The 23650-nt window shown below is 35.9% G+C and overlaps 1 protein-coding gene across 5 annotated transcripts in view; it reads left to right on the top strand.

The window, feature by feature from the left end:
* PAPOLA (poly(A) polymerase alpha) overlaps positions 1 to 23650 on the top strand; it is a 44119-nt gene that overhangs the window by 14835 nt on the left and 5634 nt on the right. For 2 of the 5 annotated variants that reach the window (XM_069018217.1, XM_069018221.1), the window contains exons 7-20: positions 2048 to 2159; positions 3406 to 3495; positions 3586 to 3724; positions 5206 to 5278; positions 6748 to 6868; positions 7751 to 7835; positions 12321 to 12374; positions 13155 to 13274; positions 14719 to 14828; positions 17540 to 17661; positions 18647 to 18789; positions 20039 to 20139; positions 22618 to 22838; positions 23190 to 23255. In XM_069018217.1, the coding sequence (XP_068874318.1) occupies positions 2048 to 2159; positions 3406 to 3495; positions 3586 to 3724; positions 5206 to 5278; positions 6748 to 6868; positions 7751 to 7835; positions 12321 to 12374; positions 13155 to 13274; positions 14719 to 14828; positions 17540 to 17661; positions 18647 to 18789; positions 20039 to 20139; positions 22618 to 22838; positions 23190 to 23255 (1557 nt within the window). The remainder of the gene's footprint in view (positions 1 to 2047; positions 2160 to 3405; positions 3496 to 3585; positions 3725 to 5205; positions 5279 to 6747; positions 6869 to 7750; positions 7836 to 12320; positions 12375 to 13154; positions 13275 to 14718; positions 14829 to 17539; positions 17662 to 18646; positions 18790 to 20038; positions 20140 to 22617; positions 22839 to 23189; positions 23256 to 23650) is intronic. The other 3 variants (XM_069018218.1, XM_069018220.1, XM_069018219.1) reach the window with 3 other exon arrangements.

A 23650-nucleotide genomic window follows, 5' to 3' on the forward strand; every position in this document is an offset into this window, starting at 1 on the left:
TAGCATCTTGTTCCAATATAGTAATTTATGACGGCCTTTGATGGGCTTAGGTTTATTACTGCGACTTAACCCATGTTGCTGACAGTGCATGAGAGTTCTTTTTCTTCTATCATAAGCACCCTCTTTGTATATACCAGTGTTGTTGGACCACAGTTTCTGATAGTTGTGTTTGTGCCGAACTGTATCAGTATCAAAAGATTTTAATTTAATTTGCCTTTTGCTAACCCAGGCAAAACATGCCAGAAGTTAGAACTGAGGAAAAGGACTTCAGTTTTGTGGTGATCCTGTTATTAAAGCTTAGGAAATTTCTGACGTTTTTTTACATGCACATTTTATGTTCTTGTTTAGAATAAACAACTTCCTTCATTTTTTTGTTCTTCCTGTAGAGTACTTTGTATTTGATTACCAGCTACCTCTCCCCCAGTTACGTAGGACAGACTGTTAATTTCTTTATTTGAAAAGAAATGTCAATGAGCTTTGAATCTTTAGAGGTGTTAGACGTTCTAGATAAGAGAGCAGAACTTTAAGCTGAAGTTAAGTTTGAACTTGAAGTTGTTTTACACTGAGAAGTAGTACTTGTGACTGAAGTAGAAACTTCTATATGTAATACAGATGGTTGATAAGACCAGCTATTAAGGACTTTGAAATACAAAATGCCCTGAATACTTTGGAAATACTTTTCTGTGGAGAAGTGCTTCATAGTTTAAAATGGATGGATGCAAAGTTTTAAGTACCTACAAAAAGTCTTTAAGATGTCTTCAGCTTCACTTTATCTGAAATAATTTTAATGTAACTAAACCAGTTTTGTTCTTGGTGCAATAGTACTAGGTATTTCATTGTCTTGTCGGTCAAGTGGTAACCAGTTTGATTAAAAGCTTCATTTGGTGAAGTACCTTTGTTGCCTTGCAGAAAGGCTACTGATCTGCTGCTAAGTGGCTGAGTATCAAGGCTGCTTGATATTCTCATCAACTAACTGACTGACTGAAGCGCAAACTGACTTCTCTACTCTGTGGTGTCCTTGTGTGCAGGGCAATGTAAAACTCTAGCTCTGTGCTGAATAGTATTTTGGATGTTCTTGGCCTAGAAAAACTGAGTATTGCAGAAGTAATAGCAAAGAAATTGCCCATAGTTTTAAAAGGTGTACGCTTGCTCAGCAGTTTGCTGAATTTTCAGAATCTTTTCTGTAATCAGATACCTAGACTCTTCATAGACACTGGTCTTTATATAGAGTCAGCTAGTTACATACGTGATTTACAGGGCTAGATGGGGAAAGGTATCCTGCTCTTTCTCTAATTTTCATGGAATCATAGAATATGCTGGGTTGGGAGGGACCCATCAGGATCATCGAAGCCCAACTCCTAGCCCTGTGTAGGACATCCTAAGAGTCACACCATGAGCCTCAGAGTGTTCTCCAAATGCTTCTTGAACTCTTGTCAGGCTTGGGGCTGATACCACTGGCCTGGGGAGCCTGTTGCAGTGCCCAGCCACCCTCTGGGTAAAAAAAGCTTTCCCTGATGTGTAACCTAAGCCTCCCTTGGCTCAGCTTCATGCTGTTTCCTTGAGTCCTGTCACTGGTTGCGAGAGTGAAGAGATCAGTACCTGCCTGTTCGTGGTCTTCAACATCCTCGTGAGGGAAAGCAATAAGGACTCCCCTCAGTCTTTTGGATATTTGAGAATATTTAGGTTAAAACCAGGATTCATGTTTTCATAGCTTGTTCTGATGTTGGTAGGATTTTGTATTCTGGACCTAGCAGTGATGCTTGTTCCCAAATGATTTTTATTTACATTGACAGCATAGTTTTTGTGTGTGTGCTGGTTCTATATTAATCTAAATGTGTATTTTATCCTCTTGTCAAAGGAGCCATAAGATAGATGAAGCATCTGAAAATGTTTCTTTTAGGTCTGTGAAGGATGTTAGTATATATATTTTTAAAGGGATTCTTTGTGCTAGGAAGACTACTGTTAGTAAACTTGATGAAAATTACTTACAGAATTCTACAGAAGAAAGAAGAGTTTTCTAATGTCTTACCTCTTTTTTGTTCTTAAGATTGATATTTTGTTTGCAAGATTAGCACTGCAAACTATTCCTGAGGACTTAGATCTACGAGACGACAGCCTACTTAAAAATTTAGACATTAGATGCATACGAAGTCTTAATGGTATGTATGTACTGTTTTGTAAATCGACTTGTCTAATCTTGAAATAATTATCCTAGATTCTTTGATACAGTAGTTGTGGATTTGACGGAAAATACAGCAACTTCACATTTAGAAATAAAGTTATAGCCAGTTTTATGTATCTTTCTGGAGCGAAGGGTTGTGTCTTGTTGGCCAGACTGCTTATGATTTTTTTTTTCTCTTGGTATATGGTTCTAGAAATGGATGGGACTTGCAAGACTTTTGGAGCATTATGCATTTCTGTAAATAAAGATGTGTGTTTGTTTTTTAATTTGTGTTTGCATAAACATACATGAAATTGCTTCAGTGATAAATTGGAGATATCAAAATGGTGTCAGTTTGAGGTCAGGTTTTAGTAGCTTACTAGCTTGTGTAACCCTTCTCTCTAATACTGTAGCTTAAAAAATCGTTATTTATGTACAGGATGGTAGGGGCTTTAGCCTGGCTGCAGCTTGATGGGAAAGAGGAGCATGTTTGCATGAGGAGCACTGATTGTTGTTGCAAGCTAAAACCTTGATAATTGAGATTATCACAGCCACTTAAACTGTTTTGTGAAATTCCCATCTGTGCAATCTCTAGAATTCATAGTTGCCTCTTACTTACTTTGAAAGTAGTCTTAGGTAATACTATTTTCTTGTGAACGGCTCTCTGCAACTACTGAGTAACGATGAAGTACTACTTATTCTTTATTATAAATGCCCTAAAATCAAGCAGTTAATACTGCTATCTATAGTGTTACAGTCTGAAAATATCCCATCAAAGTAGCAGTACGTTTGTTTTAGTATGTTTAAAAACTATTCTTTTTAGCCTGTTCTTAAAAATTCAAAGCTTTGACCTATGACTGGCAGGTTTTCTGTAGGTTCATGAAGACTTACACTTTATTCAGTTGGACTGCGCATTCCATGATATACTGCATGTATTTATGTAACAGCAGAACTTGTTTGTTTCTTCAACAGCTTACATAGTTCATTAATAACAAAAATCAAGTAGCAGTCCAAAACTGTAGTCATGTGCTCATGAATTGGCTGAGTCTGCTATAAAACACTAAAAATGAAAAAAAGGCACATGAAAATATGTTAAGGTTTCTAATTGAAAACAAAAGTGATCAGAATATGAAACGAGTTTCCAGCATGCTCATCTAAAAAGTTTGGTAGTTTTGAAGGTGAGGGAGGATAAGCAAGCTAAAAACTTTGGAGGCAGCAACTGTAATTGATTCTTTCTTTTGCAGGTTGCCGCGTAACCGATGAAATTCTGCATCTAGTACCAAACATTGACAACTTCAGGTTAACACTGAGAGCTATCAAATTGTGGGCAAAACGTAAGCAGTTTTATTCAAAAATTTGTGAAGTTTTCACTACCTCTTCTGGTTACTGATATCTCTCTCCTTTTGTCTCTTCTCAATCCACAGGCCACAACATCTATTCCAATATACTAGGTTTCCTTGGCGGTGTTTCCTGGGCTATGCTAGTAGCAAGAACTTGCCAGCTTTATCCAAATGCAATAGCATCAACTCTTGTACATAAATTTTTCTTGGTATTTTCTAAATGGTATGTTTTTTTTTTTTGTTGCTTTTTGGTTTGTTTTTAATTTAGATTAAACTAAAATAAAATTGTTTGTAGACACTAAATTTTAGTCCTGTTTTTATGGTACCATTTTCAGCTGTTACCAGATTAAGTTAAATTAGAAGCATTGTTCTTGCCACCAGAAAGTTGTCAGCTTAGTTTTTCAATAAGTCATCCAACATATCATGTTTTTAAAGTATCCGAACCAAAACCACCTAGTTCCTAATTAAAATTTTCTCAAGTATTTTTGTAACTCAACAGTACTCTTCAGATAAAATACTTTTATAGTAGAAAATAATAGCAGATAAGCCAAAATTTAAAGTTTTACCATTCAGATACTGGGATAAAGGAGGTATGCCAGTATCTGGTTTAGGCACATAGCTTAAATGCAATTTAAGAGAACAAGTGGCAAAAATACAGGTTTTAATTTTGTCAGTGTGGAGTGGTAGGTGTTTCAGAATTACATGCTATTTCGTTCTCTTGAGCTAGTTAGCTCAGAAAGATGGTTTGAATAACTCTGATGGGGACATTCCAAGTAAATTTAGAACAAATGGGACAAAAGTGAACTTTGCAAATTACAAATGAATACTGTTTTTCTTGAAAGACCGTGTCTGGATACCTTTATTCTTCATGAGACACTGACAGATTTTAAGCATCATTTACCAAGGTGTTGCTTTACTTCAAGTATAGTGTCTTTTCTTAATGTGAAGATAATTTGCACACTTTCACTGCCTTGTGTTCATAGGCTTTCTAGCCTCCTTGAGGTATGTAGTGTTTAGTAATATTTTGCCACACTAAGCTAATAGAGGGGAATTGATTGCAGTCTCTGTTTAATGTGTTTCTTGGACTTCTCTCCATTTTGTACATGCATAGCATAGGAGCATTAATGTACAAATTCCAACGGATGAACCAACTTCTGCTCGTTATAGGAAGATAGCTTTTATTCGGGGGGGGGGTAAGATGACTTGAAGAACAAGAGTTACATTTTAGTATTTCATTCAGCAAGGTTTCTTTCTCTCTTGATTATAATTTTCTTTTAATACATATGGTTTGCAATGATGCTATATGGTGTAATTGTGCTAGCTGTTTGTTCTGTAGTTTGTCCATGAAACAGCTAGCTTGAAGATGGACTCAATGTCAGTCTTCACAGAGAAATTTCTCTTTGATTGGTATATTTCAGGAATAATTTAGAGGAGTTCAAATTAATTACCTAAACAAGTGATTATAAACCTCCAAGACTACAGAAAATTCCTTGTTCTGATGCCCTGGAGAAGCTAATTGGAGTTATATTGTAGTTCAGCAATACATCTTATTTAAACAATCCCAGTTAAACCAGCCTAGTCTTGAGGAAATGGTGCTTTACCTTGAGAGCAGAGTTAAGAAGGATCGCATTCAAAAGTATTGTTTGTTGAACATACATGGTTGTATCCAACAGTCTTATTCAGTGCTACAATCTTTTTGAACAGGGAATGGCCAAATCCAGTGCTATTGAAACAGCCAGAAGAATGCAATCTTAATTTGCCTGTATGGGACCCAAGGGTTAGTGTGTTATTTTTTCCCCTCTAAGTCACACTGTACAATAAATCCGGTTGCTTAAAAATTCCTAGGTGAACTTCATTTTGGGTTTATTGAACTTAATGTGGTGTTGTAGCTTCAAAAGTAACTTCTAATCTCCTGAGAATAGAACAAAGTTACCCTAACTTTTTGAATTGATGGCTTGAAGCACACTTGCTGAACAATGTACTTTTTCTCCCAATTTTTGCAGTAAGTGATCTTAATAAAAATTCAGTGTAAATAGTTACATGTCTAAAGCAATGCATTTTTGGAAAATTGCTAATCTTAAAATCCTTATGATATTTGCTTATGATTTAAAGCCTATTACTTTTGCAAGTATCTTGAATTCACTTCAGTGCAAGTCACAGCTGGGTAGGCTTGGTTCCATATAGTTGTAGTAAAGTGTCTTCTCATCTTGCACCAAAGAAGATCATAACTTGAAGTCTTTTAGTTGTTTTGTATATTGTTTATAATGTTTAATCTCCATTTTTGTAGCACTTACATTAAGGACATTGGGCATTAGTGTCCTTCGGGGAGTCAGTGAAACAGCTTGCAGCAGATGTATGGCTCCCATTGTGAGCTTTCAGTAGGGCATAATGAGTGTGCTCAATGCTATTTTGTCAATCATAGAACAGTTGATACTCAACTAATCTTTATTTTGATGAATAGCATAAGCTTCAGAGGTTGAGTTGTATTTCCTTTTGTACTTCAAATCTGTTTTTTCTGATTGACAAAAGTTCACATTTAAATATGTGAAACAATTGAAAACGTGTTCTTGAGTCTGTTGTTCCTGAGACAGGAGGTTTGAGGTCAGTGTGTGACGGGAACTGTCTGTTTTGTAGCAGCTAATCAAAGTGGGTTAAGGTTAAGGCAGGGGTTTATCTTTTATTTACCTTCTACAAGATTGTTACCCTAATAATATTTTAATGTATTTTGCGTGTGTACGTCGTGTCCCTTCTTTTTTTGTTACCCTGTCTGCTGTTAAATAAAAGTACGTTAATGCAAGTGATGCTTCTGTCAGGTTGCACAGAGCCTCTTTTCTTAAAATGGCTCTTAGTTTTCAGTAGTGTTACAGAAATAAAGTATAAAATACCTTTCGCAAAGTCTGAAGACAGTCATTCTGCAGAAGGTGCTTATATGGTGATGAGGTGGCCTTGGTTTCATGTGATCACAAACTAATTTCTATTAAAGAGGGAAATTGTTCTGTTTGGTTGGCATTTCTGGATTTAGAAATGCCTGCAGCTTCATCTTGATGTGCTGACAGGTTACAGCCCTCCCACATCACTGTCATTCAGAAAGATGTTCTTTGTTCTGTTTTCTAAACTTTTTCTGAACTCGGTCTACAAACTAAGGTCTCTTAGAACTTAAGACTTGGTTTTAGTAAAAGGAGAAATCCAAATCTGTTAACTGATGTGTGTGCTTGAAGAAAACTGATTGGCTGTTGTTATATGTAGGTAAACCCCAGTGATAGGTACCATCTTATGCCTATAATTACACCAGCATACCCACAGCAGAACTCTACGTACAATGTGTCCGTTTCCACACGGATGGTCATGGTTGAGGAATTTAAGCAAGGTAAGTATTATCTTATGCTCTCTATATAAATGTTTTCAAACAGATTTAAAATGGTTTCATTGCAGGTATGCTTTGAAGGGGGAGGTGGGTGGATGTTAAAAAGCTTGTTGACACAAGACTTTTGAGGGAGGTAGAACTTGGCCTGTTACACTTAATGTTGCTTAACACTGCAAATTTAGTAGATACTTCTGCAGGTCTGTCCTTCACTCTTAGAAACGGAGGGTAGTGAAATAGAATGCCTTGTGCTCTGAAAATTAGAACTAATGGTATAACTTTATTTTAGTGGCTTAGATTGTGTCATGATAAATGAAAGATTAGCAATAGTAGTTCCACTTGATGCCTGTTTCTAGGCCTAGTAAAGGCAGTGTACTCTGTTGAAGATGAGTCCTCTGGATTTATCCAAATAATGTACTTGAATAATTATAGCAGATAAGAGAAGTTGTTATCAAAGCAAGAAATAGACTTGATGCAGGGAGCAACTACAAGTAGCTTTCTCAGATAGAGCAGTACCTTATTGTCTCACTGTTTCTTTGCCTTGTAAAATGCCTTGCACAAGAGGTGATTCCAACTGAATGGTTACTGTGGCATATGCAAAAAATGGAGCTATGTTACAACACAGAATAAAAATATGTGCAATAATCAATCTGATCAATTAACATACATTTCTACACAGATGTAGGTTTTTTTAAAATTATTTGTTTAACGAAGGACCAGTTAAAGTATGACTGAATTATAAATCTTGTTGATAAATTGCTGTGGATTTGAAGGGAGGAAATCATTTGTAGTAGTCTTTGCTAAGTTAATAAACTGTCTTTACTCTGGATACTAAACTGTATTTTTTAAAAAAAAAGTTTAAATTTTTTTTTTTTTTTTATAATTTAGGTCTTGCTATCACAGATGAAATTTTGCTGAGTAAGGCAGAGTGGTCCAAACTTTTTGAAGCTCCAAACTTCTTTCAGAAGTACAAGTATGTATTTTATGGCATGGCAGAATATTTTAAGTTTATCAGTTGAACTACATAATAATGCTCTGTAGCACAGGATCATAAATATACATACATTAGATGTCCAAAAAAATGTTTTGTTAGGATTTTTCTATAGAGTGGGAGAGTGAATGCACTACTGTCCTTTCTCTTAGAAAGTGAATAATCTCCTCAGGTACTTTTTTGTGTCTTAAACCTGTATTTCAGGTACCTTTTAGTCCCTGAGCAGATATTTAGAATGTCACCAGTTAACTCTGAACTGGTATGCTACCAGTAACATTGAAGACGTGTCATCTGGTTTGACTAATAGAAATGATCTTTAGTGCTGTCAGTAAGCATTCTAAAAATGGGTCTTCCCAGGAAAAAAGATGTTGAAAGAACTTATTCTGAAGGTCAATATTTAAAATGAATAAGTACTTGAAACTGTATGTTTTCTTCTGTCAATACAGTCAACAGTTTACTCTGATAATAAAACATATTTTTGCAATTGTGTTGGCTAACTACCAGCTGTACTAGTTATTACTAGATTTTTTTCATTAAAGCTTAAGGCTCTTGGATCTTTATTAACTTACACCTAGCTTTTCTAATTTTGTAATGTCTCTGAGGGAAGTACTGAAATCCACACTTCACACTTTTAGGGTTTCTAGTAATATGCTTGTGGGGCAGAAGCTTGTTAAATGTATACGGACTTGCTGAAAGTTGTATTTTTGCAATAAATATGGATTCTTAAAATATGGACTACATCTTCTTTGCCCTCAGTTGAAATTGGAGACCCATTTTTCTTGAATCAAGATCAAATATATATTACACATGTTTGTGTTGGGTGGTTGGTTGGTTTTGTACTAATCTAAACAAGATTGAAATATACAGTTCCCCCATTAAAAGAGACTGATGACCTTCATAATGTGTCTGTGTTTTGTTTCTATACTTTTTGCATGATAAAAGCTTTAAAACATTTGGATGGCTTTTCTTGTTCCTTGGAGCTTAAGATTGAAAACATTTAAAAGAACACTATTAAATTATATTATTATTTGAAGTAAAATTGGGCTGCAGACAAATCAGTTTCTGTTCAAGAGGTTTCTAGTACATTTTCTTTGTTTCTTTCAAAAATAGGAAGCATTTAATGTCATTTGAAATAATCTCCATTTTAATGTACGTTTTTTTGTGTACCAGCTTTAGCCATTTTACCAGTTGCTGAGCAAGAGAAGGTTTCATTGCTACATTATATACCCAGATTTTCTGTTTTGCACATGATGTCTTTGCTCTAATTTTATTTTTTTAACTGTGGGATGGTATTATGGAGCCTGCTTTAATTTAAATTACCTGGGATTTTCTCTGTTTTCCCTTAGTAGATTAATTTTAAAATTTTGGTTAGTAGCCTTTACAAAGTAAATAATTGTATGCAGTCATCTGTATGCAGTAAATGTGGCTCTCTTGGTCAGATCTCCATCTGAAAGCTAGATGTATTGAAGTTTTTTTCCCTCTTCACTTTCTTCTCCTGTATAAATTGTAGATGCCTTGGCATGTTCTGCTGAATTCATAGCAGTGTGTAATGCTGTTATTCTCAGATAAGAGAATGTCTGATCCTTGCTCTGAGACAAACATTTCTTTTTATCTCTGAAAATTTAGCTTCAGTAATCTATCACTCTCAATGGCAATTAGTTGCTAAATATCTACTGTTCATAAGCACTTTTGACTTGCTGTCTATGTTTAAAATAAACCTTAATGATGTGTGACTAAGGAAATCTAGAGGCTACTGCATACCTGCATGGTAGGAGCAGATTAGAAATTAAGAAAATTAGGAAATCTGCTTTTAGTTACTTTTTTTTTTTTTCTTACTTTGTAAATGTCGGCAATTACTTGGAGATAGGGAGTTACAACATGTATTATCTGCCCTTCATGTAGATTTAAATTTTTTCAAAAGGGGGGGGGGAAGCAGTGACAAGGAACATACAGGTACGGTGTTTAACAGGGAAGTGACAAGAATTTCAAGTGGATATGAGTCTGAAGTGTTGCATGAGAAATGAAATGGTTGTAGCTTAAGACCAAGAGAGCAGTGTTTTGAGAGAAATAGCACTGATTTAATAAGGTCTAGCATATTCTATGTCATTATAAGAGAAAATTCTGCTAAATAAGTAGAATATAAATACACCTTTTTAAAAGGTCTCTTGGCTTCATAGGACTTCAAAGTACTGGATAAAAGTATACTTCCTAGACATACAATAAAGAAAAATCAAAATATTCATGTTCAGGTGTTCTCAGTTGGTTTTGGGGTGTCTTTTTTTTTTAATTTTTGGTGTGTTGGTTTTTTTTGTTTGGTTGGGTTTTGTTAGTTTCTTTGGTGGGGGGTTTTTTGTTGTTTTTTTTTGTTTTGTTTTCCCCAGAAAGTAGTATGACTCTAATTTGGGTGGTTTTTTTTAGAAATACTTGTGTTAATGATGTATTACAATTCCATACTATCTACATTAGGTTATTTTTGTGAAAAGAATGCTGAAAGGCAGACAGTGAGAAAGCTTTCAAGCCCCCAAACAAACAAAATCCAAACCGATATACTTGAGAATAATACCCAGAGTCTAAAAGTCACCATTGAGATGTAGAAGCTTAAGCTAAGACCATTTTTCTTTATAATGAAGTCATAGATACTTCTGAGTTGCACATGTGCTTTGTGATAAAATTATGACTGAGGCACTGATAACAAATCTTGTCTTTGCAAAATTTAGCCGTGAGACCTTGGACTTTTAAAATATCTTAATTTTTAACACTATTTAATTTTATTGAAAACTGTAGTAGGAAGTTTCTAGTGAATAATTCCCTCTCAGCACTAACAGCTGGTAGGTGAGTGGGGAGAAATTGGATCCTTTACTTTTTTCTTTTTCAGCAAACACTACCTGAGCAAAAATAGTTAAACATTACTTTTTTTTTGCATAAATTAGGCTTAGGATTTTTTCCTAGGTGTTTACCAGCTAGTTGAGGCTTTTAGACATAAACAAATTACTTTTTTTTTTAAATGATTCTTAAGAAGTTTGTTTCAAAGAGCTGCTTTTAATAAGTAATTGGAAAACTGATGTTTTCAAATATTTGCATGTTGAGATTTGTCTTTTTTCATTCAGACATGGTTAAAAATATCAAAAAGCTTAAGCATTGTAATTTCTTCTGAATGAAACATTCTGCAAGTGTGAGATGTGTATGATGTAGGAATCTTACTGAAAGTGTAGTACTCCTTAGAATAAACCAACATTAGTAATGTCTCATACAGAGTTAAAGGACCCTTTTTATCTTTTTCCATAAGATTTTTCTGTGAAGCAGTCAATACTGCCAAGATGCAGAATGAATAGGTTATTTATCTCTTTTTGTTCAGAACAGGGGAGAAGTTTCTCCAAATGTCTCCCTTGCAGTTCTCTTGTTTCATTGACATTCTCTGACTGAAATCAGAGGACTGTAGTATTTTCGTTCCTGCCACCTAGAGATAAGTACAGAAACATGTAGCTGCTAATTTGATCTGTTGATTTGGATTTGCTGTTGCAATTTGAAGGCCTGTGGCACCAGAGGACTGCACCAGGGTTTTCCAGCATCATTGACCTTGCTTTCCTTTCTGTGAGCTGTATGCTAGGGTATCTCGTGTTAGTACTGTTCTTTAAATCCTGCTCTGAAGGTACCTAAACATGCCATATCAGTATAGAGTAGTGTGGCTTTGGATGACTTAGGATGTTAAAGACTTCCCAGCTAAGATTCTGAAAAACCTGTCTGTAAGCATGTGAGATTGCCTCAGCTCCCTCATTAGGAACTCAAGTTAAAACTAATCTCTTCCTATTCTGCTGTCCTTGGGCTTTTTTGTTTAAAATACCATTCTTGTTTTGTATAGTCTCTTTGAAATCTGCTTACAGTGGGTATACACTGAATATCCTTGAATATAATTGAAAGGTTAAGAACTATCATCAGAGGAAACATTCCTTATGAAATTTCAGATAAGTGTCTTCAGAGAATTCCAAAATTGAGATACAAATTTTTTAACTGTATTTCATAGTGTTATTTTGGATTTTGAACAAATGCATGTGTGCTAACCACTCCTCTCACTATTCAGAAATAATGTTGCAACTAAGACAGATGACATGTAAAGGTAGTAGTGAACAACTGTTTTTTCTTGATTCATAGTCAGTTAAATCCCTGATCTCATCAGGTATTGAAATATTTCAACCAGTGCTACATTCCTAACCTTTTATTAAGGTTATTGGTATTACAGTGGAATTGCAAATGGCCCTAAACTCCAAAATGTTTCGAAGTCCGTTAGTCACACACTTGGGACATAGCCCCTTTTTCTACATAACAGAACTTAATTTAATGTAGGATATATGCTTAAGCTAATAATCTGTATTTTACAATGTAGAATTTACTGCAAAGTTTTATTATTAAGGTTTGAATGTCTAGTTTTAGAAATATATATAGAATAGCGTATTGTCTTTATCTCCAAAGGCATTATATTGTACTTCTAGCAAGCGCACCGACAGAAAAACAGCGACTAGAATGGTGAGTAATCCTTGATAATCCAAGAACCAAATCAAAACAAGAAAACCTCCCCACCAAACATCAAAAACAACAACCTCCCTTCCCCCTCCGCCACAAACCTTGGACACTAGGGAGTATCTAGTGTATCAGGTGTCTTCTTAATGAAAGAAAGTGGAGCTTCAGTGTTTCAAAATTAAATGGAAAAAGATCGTAGAGTTTTGAAAAAAAAAGTTAAGATGAAAAACTAGGGAGTAAAGGCTGTTGCTTGATTTTTTCCTTAACAGCACTGTCAGGTTTACTTTACAAATGCCTTGTGCACTTTTTTTAATAAGCAGTGTGAGGAGGTATGTTTTTAGTCACTTGAAATGCTGTTTCTCAAAACAAAAATTCCCCTTTCCCATGTTTCTAAACTCTTTTATTAGTGAAATTTTAAGGTTGGCAGGTATTGGGAATTTCTTCACCTCTAAAATTCATCTTCTGAGGCCAAAAGAATATTGGATAAATATGTGATGGCTCCTTCTGACTGCCTTTTACTTGGTGTGTAATGTCTTGTATTTAATTCCATTTGTAAAATCAGGCCACAGAGAGAGCTGCAGGGCATTCTTAAGTTTCCCTTGTGTCAGTTTTTGTAAGGCCTTAACTGAAATAATTGATCTGAATTAATCTGGCGTGCACTAATTCATTAATAGTCTCAAGTATTAATATAAGGAGAATGTTGAGGATTTTATCCTGATATATGATGTTAGATACTTCTATTATTTCCTGTTAATGAGATCTTGTTAATAAATGACATTTATGCAGGGTGGGCTTGGTGGAATCAAAAATCCGTATTCTAGTTGGAAACCTGGAGAAGAATGAATTCATTACACTGGCTCATGTGAATCCACAGTCATTCCCAGCACCCAAGGAGAATCCTGACAAGTAAGCAAACCCATTTTCTTCATTAAATAGGGAGAAGCTAACTAAAATACAATTTCATAATAAATGAATGGATGTTTTTATAAAATCTTAAAAGGATTAATTTTTAATGACAGCACCTAAAGGCAAACAATGTTCAGCTCTTCTTAAGTACTATTTGTGAAATTAGGTACTCTTTAATTCTTTATAAAAATGTTTCTGAATCAGAAAATAAGGGGAAGTGTATTTTTGCTAATAACTGTATTAATTGCATAATTTCTTGCCAACCTGTATAAGTTACTGCTACTTAGTTGATGCTGGTTTAATTGTGAGGAGGCACTGAGAAACTGGGAGAACATCAGGCACTGTAGAATGGAGCTCTTGAGTAACCAAGTTAATTTAATTGTACAAAATTTAGCAGTTGGGATGAATATCACTGAAATCATAATAACTGTTAGAATTTGTCAGGTTGTGGAAACAGTGGAGAGAATATAAAGTACTTCAGATTGCTGAGGATTTTAAATGTTTTTTGGCTCCTTCCTCTGCTACTCCTTTCTCCCCCACTCAAAACAGTGATTGCAGGTGTGTGGGGGCTGAGATCTCTTTTAAGACTTTGAGATAGCATTGTAATTAATTTGTAAGGAATCGTATTTTTGTGTAAAGCGTGAGAATGGGGGAGAAATTCGCCTTTACTGGGATATGTGAAAAGCCCTGTTATCCTTGCACAGAGCCTTTTCCACACTGCTTTAGGTACAGTATGGTGCTACTTTTTTTTTTTTGAGAGGTTATGTAATTGTTGTATGCATGTTCTGAATAAAATTGGAAGGAAGCAGACAGTACCACTTTAGCATCATTTTAGCAGGTGGATACAGCTACAACTGCCTGCATAATCGGAGGCTCCAATTAGCTCTTATTTCAGAGGACTTGATGCAGGCAACGCTTTCAGGAAAGTTTGTCTTCCCAGTGTACACAAAGGACATTCTTTCACCTTCCCATGTGAAGGGGAGCTGTCAAAGGGAGGTTTTTAACTGAAACCTGCAGTTTGTGTTCAGTTACAACTAAGAAATTTGAGTGTTGAAGACACATTTAGGTTGTGAAATGGAAGTTGCTTAGTTGAGGAATAGATTCTAATTACTTTTGGTGCCTTTATAGTTGCTATGGCTAGTTGAGAGCTGGTTACTCTCATGCTAGTAGCTACATGAGAGGATCTGTATGGGAGCACAATTGGATGGAGTAATCTACTGATGATCTTAGTTCATTTGCTGGAGGTAGATGTGTAGTGTTTCATGACTTTTATATTATGAATGAAAAGGGAATGTTGTTAGTCAGCTTTGGTTTTTGCTTTTGTATGTCTAGTTTCCCATTGCTACAGGAGTGAAAATATATAACTGTTGTTATTGCAGAAAATAACTTATTAAGTTAGTTAATACTGTCAGTATTACGTGACTGTTTATACAACATTTTCCAGGGAAGAATACCGTACAATGTGGGTGATTGGGTTGGTGTTTAAGAAAACTGAAAACTCTGAAAATTTAAGTGTTGATCTTACCTACGACATTCAGTCTTTTACAGACACAGGTGAGTTTTGCTTTCTAGGTGTTCTATTATTAATAAACCTTTTCTAGGTGTTCTGGTATTAATAAACTTCTTGAAGCTTTTGTCTTTGCTTAAAATGTAGTCTTTATTCATAATGCTCATAATAGTAGTAGAATTGTATCTACACAGAGGGATTCAGCCAAGGAGTTCGGGGTTTTATTTAATGAAACACATTTTCAATGAGTTTTAATGCTTCTAAACACTTCAGACTAATGACTTTCAGTTTGTTCTCATTAAAAGTCATAAAAATTATACACACATCTTGCAGATCTCACTAAAAGTGTGGTACGTTATTTTGTAATCTTTATTAAACAGATGAATTAGTTATCATATGCAAACTAACAAGCATAACCTCAAAAATTTGCAGTATAGTTTAAATATTTTTGTTACTTGGTGAAGCTAAATTTATCAGTGGATTACAAAATGCCTTTTATTCTATGGTGTTTCATGCTAGATAATTGATTCAGTAACTTTTACTTTCATGTCCAACACTCAGTGTAAGAGAGCTTTTTGGCTTTCTGATGCTTACTTTTTGATTCACAAAAATAACTTAGTACACACATAAGAAATTTTGTAAGCAAAGAATTGGTAACAGCTGGGGAGTGTGACTCCAGAGTGTCAGGAACAGTAACTTTGACAGATTTATCTAATACATTTGCTTTAATTTTTTTTTTTAAACAACAGTTGAGATTCAAGTATTCTGTGTTTACAGAGTTGAAGGATTAGGTTCAAGTGTTACCTAATGCAGCCCTGATCTCTGAATTTCTAAGACTCAATAAGTTTGAGGAAGCAAGGGAAATGGACACCTTGACACCCCTCTACCTCACACCTTTGAATGCAATAAATATATAGGTATATTTATAAATCATGCCAAGGTTTCAGAGTTCTTTCTTGCTGTATATAGCTGCAGAGGGGCATTTCTTTCTTGAGAGGTGAAATATTTCTTGTAATTATTAGTGGTGAAGGAGAAACTATAGCAACTATAGGAACATCATTCTAATTTTTGAGAATTTAGAAAAGACAGTACCTTAGCTGCTGCATTGAAGGAGTGCAGGAATTCAGAAGTTAGAGTTTCTCAGGTCTTTTATTGTTTATAAACAGATATTTCAGTAGTATACTTGTCAGACATTTTTGTATGAAAACACTAAAACTTGCACTTACCATTTTGAATGTGATTTATTTGCACTATATTCCTGAAGTTTGTCTAAATAGATGCACTTATAAGTGGAGTAGTGTTTCATCAAGATCCTTATAAACCGTGGTGCAGAGTTTTTGATTTGTGAATACACTTCCAGAAGTAACCATCTAGTAAACAATTTCTGTTTGTGTGTTGTGGGTTTTTTGGTAATCTGAAATTAATATGGGTCTGTCTTCATTGTTTTTAATCCATCCTAAAGACTACTTTGCCCTGTCTTTTGGAATAGACCCTAAGATTTTATCAAAAGTAACTAAGCATTTTTCAGGATGAAATTAAAGAATAGCTTCCTTTTTTAGCAGGAGCAAGGGGAGGAAGAGAGACATGAAGAGTGATCTAGGTTTTCCTAGTTTCTTGGAAACTTTGATAAGGCCTAATGTCAGGAATGATTTAACCATGTCTGTTTTCACTGAGCATGCTTCTACCTTAGCTGTCACCTGCATAATTTTTTACAAAGAGGCTTTATGAGCTTCTTCAATACCAAGAAGTAGAGCAGTATTCTCTTTAATACTCGGTATTCATTGAACTCTTTGTGTGCCTCACTCTTAACACCTTTTTAATTGCATGTTCACAGCCTATTCAGTGAGATTCCTTAATGCTGTTCAGTAGACAGTGAATAAGGGAGCTACCTCTTGAGTTTTTATACTTAAGATCTACAGAACCATTTTTTATTCATACATCTGCCCCAGTTTTTGTTTAACGTTGTAGAGACAGTCAGTGTGAATTAACAGGCTTTTCATTTTTACCTGGCTTTACTTGAACCCAGAATCCTGGGTTCCAGTGCAGTTCTTGTACTAGCGCTTACCATGTTGACTTACCAGAAGCAGATGTTCTGAGGTGAAGAGAAATAACTCGTTATAGTACACAAAATTAGAAGAAACAAAAACCAACCAAACAAACCCACCAAAACAACTGTACAAAATTTTTAAAAAAAACCAAAAACATACCAAAGCAAGAAAAAAGCCCAACAAAACAGAAAAAACCCAAACAGAAATTACTTTTATATAAAAATGTAATGGTGCATGAGTTGCCACGGTAATTTTACTACATTAGGTGGCACATGAGCACTTAGCTCCTGATTTAAAACCCATTTGTTGCAGGAGCTGCATAAATAAAATCACCTGTAAATTTGATGTAAATACTGTAATTCTTTGTGAGAAAATTTTATTTCTGTCTTTAGTCCCTTTGACAAAAAAAGGAACAAGTTACTTCAGAGCTCTTACAGTTAAAACTTGTTAAAAATAAACTTGTTAAAAACTGTGTGTTTGCAAGACATTTTTCTTGAAAAACAGGTCACCTGTTTCCAAACCAATCTTTGTGTTTGTACTATCAGTGCTGGCGTGGTAGGCAGTTTCCCTTCTTCCTCCAGAACAAGGAAACATTATTCTTGTTCTTGAGGGTAATAAGTGCTCTGAAATGCAAATTGTTTCTGCCTGGGCAAGTAAGTGGACTTTGCAAAATGCTTCAGTTATGTCTTAATGTTACTCTAATTGTGTAGTTTATAGGCAAGCAATAAACAGCAAGATGTTTGAGATGGATATGAAGATTGCTGCAAGGCATGTGAAACGTAAGCAACTTCACCAACTACTACCTAATCACGTGCTTCAGAAAAAGAAAAAGGTAAACTTCACTAATATTTGAGAGCAATGAAAACGCAGTTGCTCTCAAATTTTTGATTTTTAGGTTTACTAATCAAAGAATTAAGATCACATTTTGAGATCTTAATTTTACCTGCAATATGATCTCATTTGAGTGTAGCAGTATTATTAGGTGCACTAGATATAATGCTAGATTTTTGAGAACATCAACAATGTGGATAGTATCTTCTTGTCTGGCTGAATAGTTTAGCTGTGTGTGGCCTATGGTATGACTTGTGTGGAGAATGGTAGCATTAGTTTTTAATTAAGATGCTTCATTGGATTGTTTAATTTTAGTGGAGTCAGGAAGAAGGGGTGGAACTTTGAACAATTCAGTCTGTTTCAAAATCCCTGGTGCCTTGTATTACCTTAATTTGAGAGCAATACAGGTTTGCTTGGGTTTTTTAATAGCTAAACTGCTTTTACATATTCTGTTTTAACTGTAGTTGAATAACATGTTTTATTTCTATAGATGTTTTATATTGAATGCTGTTTTAAGGACTAGAAAGTCTTTATTGACACCAAGTGTAGGTCTGCTTCAGAGAACAATGTAAATATTAAGTAATACATCTCTCTAAGTAGTAGTACTATGTCAGAAAAGGGTCTTTCTTCTCCATGGACTGAGTTCAAATCCTCTTTAAATTCTTTTTGTGTACATCAGTTGCTTTAAAGTTAATGAAAGTATTTATAAGCCCACAAAACAAAAGAAATTTGAAATAAAGCTGAAAATATAATCACTAAATACATTAACAGTTTGGTTTTGAACGTGGTTGGTTCAGACAAATCTGTACCAGAGTTGTGAACATGAAAATGTAAATGCTTGTAGTGGGAGAATACTGGATTATTTACATGTAAAAGGATTTGAAAATTGTCCATTAAAGTTTGCATTTTGAAATAACTTTAATTTCTGTTGATTTTTAGACCTTTAATTAGACTAACAGGGTTTTCCTTTGCCTTGTGGCTTGCAGCACTCGACAGAAGGGATCAGGTTGACTGCTCTGAATGACAGCAGCCTAGACTTGTCTATGGACAGTGATAACAGCACGTCTGTGCCTTCGCCTACCAGTGCTATGAAGACGAGTCCGTTGAACAGTTCCGGAAGTTCTCAGGGGTAATGAAGACTTTCAGTCTTGTTGCTGCTCTCTCTTCCTGAGTTACTTGTGTTAAATACATGGCAAATACTGCATGCATGAGATACCTACTGTTACCAAGGTGGGAATGTTCCAAATTGGATGGAGATTGTAGGCACTCTTATTTCCAGTTTGAGCACTAGAGTGAAATTTCGGGAATAGGGAGCATGGGACTGGACTTGAGATGAGGAATTCTGAACTTGGATAAAAATGCTTAGAAGAACACTATATGAAAACCTGGGTCCTGCAGTAGGGAGGGTATGATAGGTAGTGAGCAAGTAGTTGTGAGGGTGAGTAAGTAATTTTTTGAGTTTTGGATCTAAGTGTGAGACAGTAGAGAGGTTTAGATTTTCTGTCTGGGAAATCAGTAGTGCTACTGCTGTTACTGATGATACCTATGCAAATTAAGCTTAGGAACATAATTTTCCCTATTAGTTTCAAAGTGTACATAGTAAAGTTTTCTTAATACTAACTTTCTGTATTAAGTCTTTTCCTACCTTGACTCCAGTTTGCCCCAATAAATGAGTTCATCTCTTTGATACATATAGAAGTTATCATCAATCTCCTATAGTTCAGCAGTATTACACATATATTATAGGACATTGTGTAGGACTAAATACTTGACTTAGTCCTTTTGGCAAGTGTTCTTTTAGTTATTCTACCTTGGTAAATGATTAACAGTAGTGGATACCACTATCTGTACTACTGAAATGAGTCTGTGATACCTAGGATATCACAGGTGACGTGGAAATTGCCCTTGGTTGATATTAGACACATACTGCTTCCCAGCTTCTTGAAGATTAAAAGAGGATCATTTTTGTGGTTGGTCGCTTGAAGCCCCAGACCTTTGCTTGGGATGATTGGTTTTGTTTCATCCTTCAGTAAATAGTTGCTATGTTTTCCCCTGCACATTATTTGGGTGGACACTGCCTTAATTTTTGCCTGTCTTTTAAGCACAAATGAGATACAAATAAAATTAGACCTTTCCTGGTCTCAAAAACTGTCATTGAGTGATTTAAATTTAATATTTGATATAGCTTGCATTGCTTGAGTTTGATAGTATATTGCCAATGCTCATTTTTACCGTTTTACTGACATAAGTTCTGCTCTGTAATGTAGGTAAAATACCAGCTGTGATTACTGGTCACACATACGATGTGATGAAAGTCAGATCATGTAGCACCATAGCTTACTAATGTTTTCAGTGGTCCAAAATTTTTCTCTTTTTAGCAGAAGCAGTCCTGCGCCAGCTGTAACAGCAGCATCTGTGACCAACACACAGGCTTCTGAAGTCACTGTGCCACAAATAAATTCCAGTGAAAGCTCAGGGGGTAAGGAAAATGGCATAGCATATTGTTTCTGTTGAATTTTTGGTAATGTTTATAAGGCAGTTTTTCTTCCAGTTTGAGTCTTCTAGTCTTTACTTAACACATGCTGCAATGTATTCTCCTTGATATGCATAGTTCAATAATTGCTTTAGGATTCAGAAAATCATAGAGGAATATTTGTGTTGTGATGTTTATTTCTTTTAGGGATTTATATTTGCCATTCACAATAGCAGCAGTGTTCCAATGACCTAATGTAGGTCTATAGTTTGTTTGGCTAAATGAGGAAAAAACTATCTGAAGCTGGAAGAACAATTTTTATATTTCTTTTTAATTCATTATGTAGTTAAACCAAGGTGGTTCTGTACTGTCTGTATGTAGTCTATGCTCCCATGTTCCCGCTCCTTGTGCTTCATGAAATTGATTCTAGGAATGAAAAAGACTCAGATGTAAGCAGAAACACGTTCCTTACTGCTGTCTGTTCAGATGTGTCCCACCGTGTGTGCTAACTTTATCCTCCATTTTTCTGCAAGAAAAAGTACACTTTACTTAAAAGTAATTTAAAAATTTGACTCTTTAGTCAAAGAATAAAAGCATCTGGTGAAAATGTTCTCTTAGAGTCAGCTACTCTTCTTTTTTGATGGAGCTTTAGCTGTGTGCAAGGAGCAAATCAGAAATAGATGGAAAAGGGGAGTGACTGGTTAGCCTTTCAAAATGAAATCTCTCATTTCACTCTTGATGTGTGGCATGGTTTAGTCTTACTTCTCTCTGATTTTTATCATGTCACAGGTGTATCAATGTGAGTAAGTTTGTCCATGAGCACTAAATGGAGCTTAAATGGCGTGACTGGTTTTTGAATTTGGAAGCATATCAGAAGTTGTTCATTCTTATATTTTGGTTAATCAAAATGTTAATCACCTGATAGTTGTTAATGAAAAATTTCCTCAATGTATTTTTTCTCATCCTGGAGCATCTCCCTATGTGCACTTATTAGTTTGAGATAGGCAATTGATGAGATAGAGCTTTGTCATATGGAGCATTTTTCAAAAGGATGTATATAATATCTTTATTTGATGCTCTGTGACGACTTCATATTTGTCACTGCATAATCTAAGCCTGAGAAGTGATAAACTTCATTTTTGAGTGAAAAAGGGAATATCAGATTGCTCTTGGATTTAAGGCAGTCTTGGCAGTGCATACATATGGCTGAGTACAGAAGCAGTAGAACTTCAGGTACCACAAATAATACAGCTGTATTAGTAGAGAGCTCTGCTTGGGCTCATGTAGCCTGCCTCAAGCAGAGTTAATTAGGCTAAGCAGAGTGTCATTGCCGTGGCTACCCTGTGTCTGGTACAGAAATTCTTTCTCAGAATCATAGAACGTTAAGGGCTTGGAATGGATCCAAAAGGTCATCTAATCTCAACCCCTCCTGTCATGGGCAGGGACACCTCACACTAGACCAGTTTGTTCAAGGCCTTAGCTGACCTGGCCTTGAACACTGTCAGGGTTGGGGCATCCAGAACTTCCCTGGACAACCTGTTCCAGTGTCTCACCACCCTCTTGGTAAAGAATTTCTTCCTAATACCTGATCTAAACATCCCCTCTTTTAGTTTGTACCCATTGCTCTTGGTCCTATCACTACAGTTCCTGACAAAGAACCCCTCTTTGGCTTCCCTGTAGGTCCCCTTCAGATACTGGAAGGTTGCTGTGAGTTCTCCATGCAGCCTTCTCTTCTCCAGGCTGACCAGCCCAAACTTTCTCAGCCTGTCTCTGTAGGGGAGGTGCTCCAGTCCTCATACCAACTTTGTGACCTCCTCTGGACTTGCTCCAATAGTTCCATGTCCTTCTTAGACTGGGGACACCAGAACTGTATGCAGCACTCCAGCTGGGGTCTCACAAGAGCAGAGTAGAGGGAAAAATCCCCTCCCTCAACCTGCTACCCACACTCCTTTGGATGCAACCCAGGCCGCGGTTGGGTTGGCTTTTGGTGCTGCATGAGCACATTGCCAGCTCACCTTGAGTTTTTCATCAACCCCCGCCCCCAAGTCTTTCTCCTCAGGGCTGCTCTCAGTCACTTCTCTGCCCAGCCTGTGGGTGTGCCTGGGATTGCCTCAACCCAGGCATAGGACTTTGCACTCACTTTATTGAATCTCATGAGGTTTGCACTGACCCACCTGCCCAGCCTGTCCAGGTTCCTCTGGATGGCATCCCATCCCTCCAGTGTGTCAGCTGCACCACACAGCCTGGTGTCATCAGTGAACTTGCTGAGGGTGTACCCAAGTTCAAGAATGAGCTTGAAAATAAACTCTGCAGTGTATGCACACCTGCTGTTCCAAATATGATGCTTACACCATTAACTGTACCACTTCCTTGATGCCTGCTTGATGTCAGGGGTTTTGATTAGAGACCAAAAATACCAGTGATTGAACTGAAATGATTGTGTCGACTCCTCTTGTTGAAGATCTTTAAATTATTTGTCCATAGGTACTTCAAATGAAAGCATTCCTCAAACTGCCACACAACCAGCCATTTCTCCACCACCAAAGCCTACCATCTCTAGAATTGTTCCCTCAGCGTATCTATTAAATCCATCACCAAGAAGTTCAGGAAATGTTGCAACAAAAATGCCTAGCCCTGTCGCAGCAGTGAAAAGGACATCTTCTCCCCATAAAGAAGAGTCTCCTAAGAAAATTAAAATTGAAGAGGTATTTGAGATTTTGAGATCATACCATAGCAATGTTCAAAACTTTGAATATTCATTTCACCCAGAGTGCTGATTCTCATATTCCAAGTTTCAGATATTTCCTAATCTGATTGCATTGCTGCTTGATGTTTTCAGCTTGCCAAGGTGTTTTTTATTTTGTTGATACTCATCACATGACACACAAATGCTTGGAATCTAAATTCTTGTCTTAAAAGTAATTATTTTGGTAAGCCTGTATTATGCTAGGTCTTACAGCTAATTCTGTCCTTATAAACACTTCGACCTTATTTTCTTGTTGATTTTTTAAAAATATGTTTTATGATTTGTGATAGTTTCTGTGTTTGCTTTTCAGCAGGATGAAATAAGTGAAGATACTAGCTGTATAGATTTGAATGAACATGAAAAAATGGAAACTAAGGTATCTATGCCTAGACTATGTGTATATTAATTGGGACTCTTCCTTGTGAAAATTACTGTGTTTCTCTCTAGGAATGACTGAGAGTGTGTCTAGATATAGACTCTCCAGTAAAGATATCAAAATGATATGTTATTTTTTAATGTTTATATCAGTATTATTGATGAATTGCAGTCCATTGCCTGCTGCCATGCTAAGTTGAGCCTGGATCCAAAGTCACATAGGACTGTCATTTCTTTGCTGGTCATTCACATGGTATTATACATGGTGAAAAAATTAGTCGTCATATTTATATTTCAGGTTGTTAAATTAGATCAGGGATGTGTTAATATGCGGTGTTTTGCCTGCATCCCAAACCTTATGTATGTTAATAAGTGAAAGAACAATTGTCCTATGTA

The sequence above is a fragment of the Aphelocoma coerulescens genome, chromosome 5 (assembly GCF_041296385.1).
Source record: "Aphelocoma coerulescens isolate FSJ_1873_10779 chromosome 5, UR_Acoe_1.0, whole genome shotgun sequence".
NCBI lineage: Eukaryota > Metazoa > Chordata > Aves > Passeriformes > Corvidae > Aphelocoma > Aphelocoma coerulescens.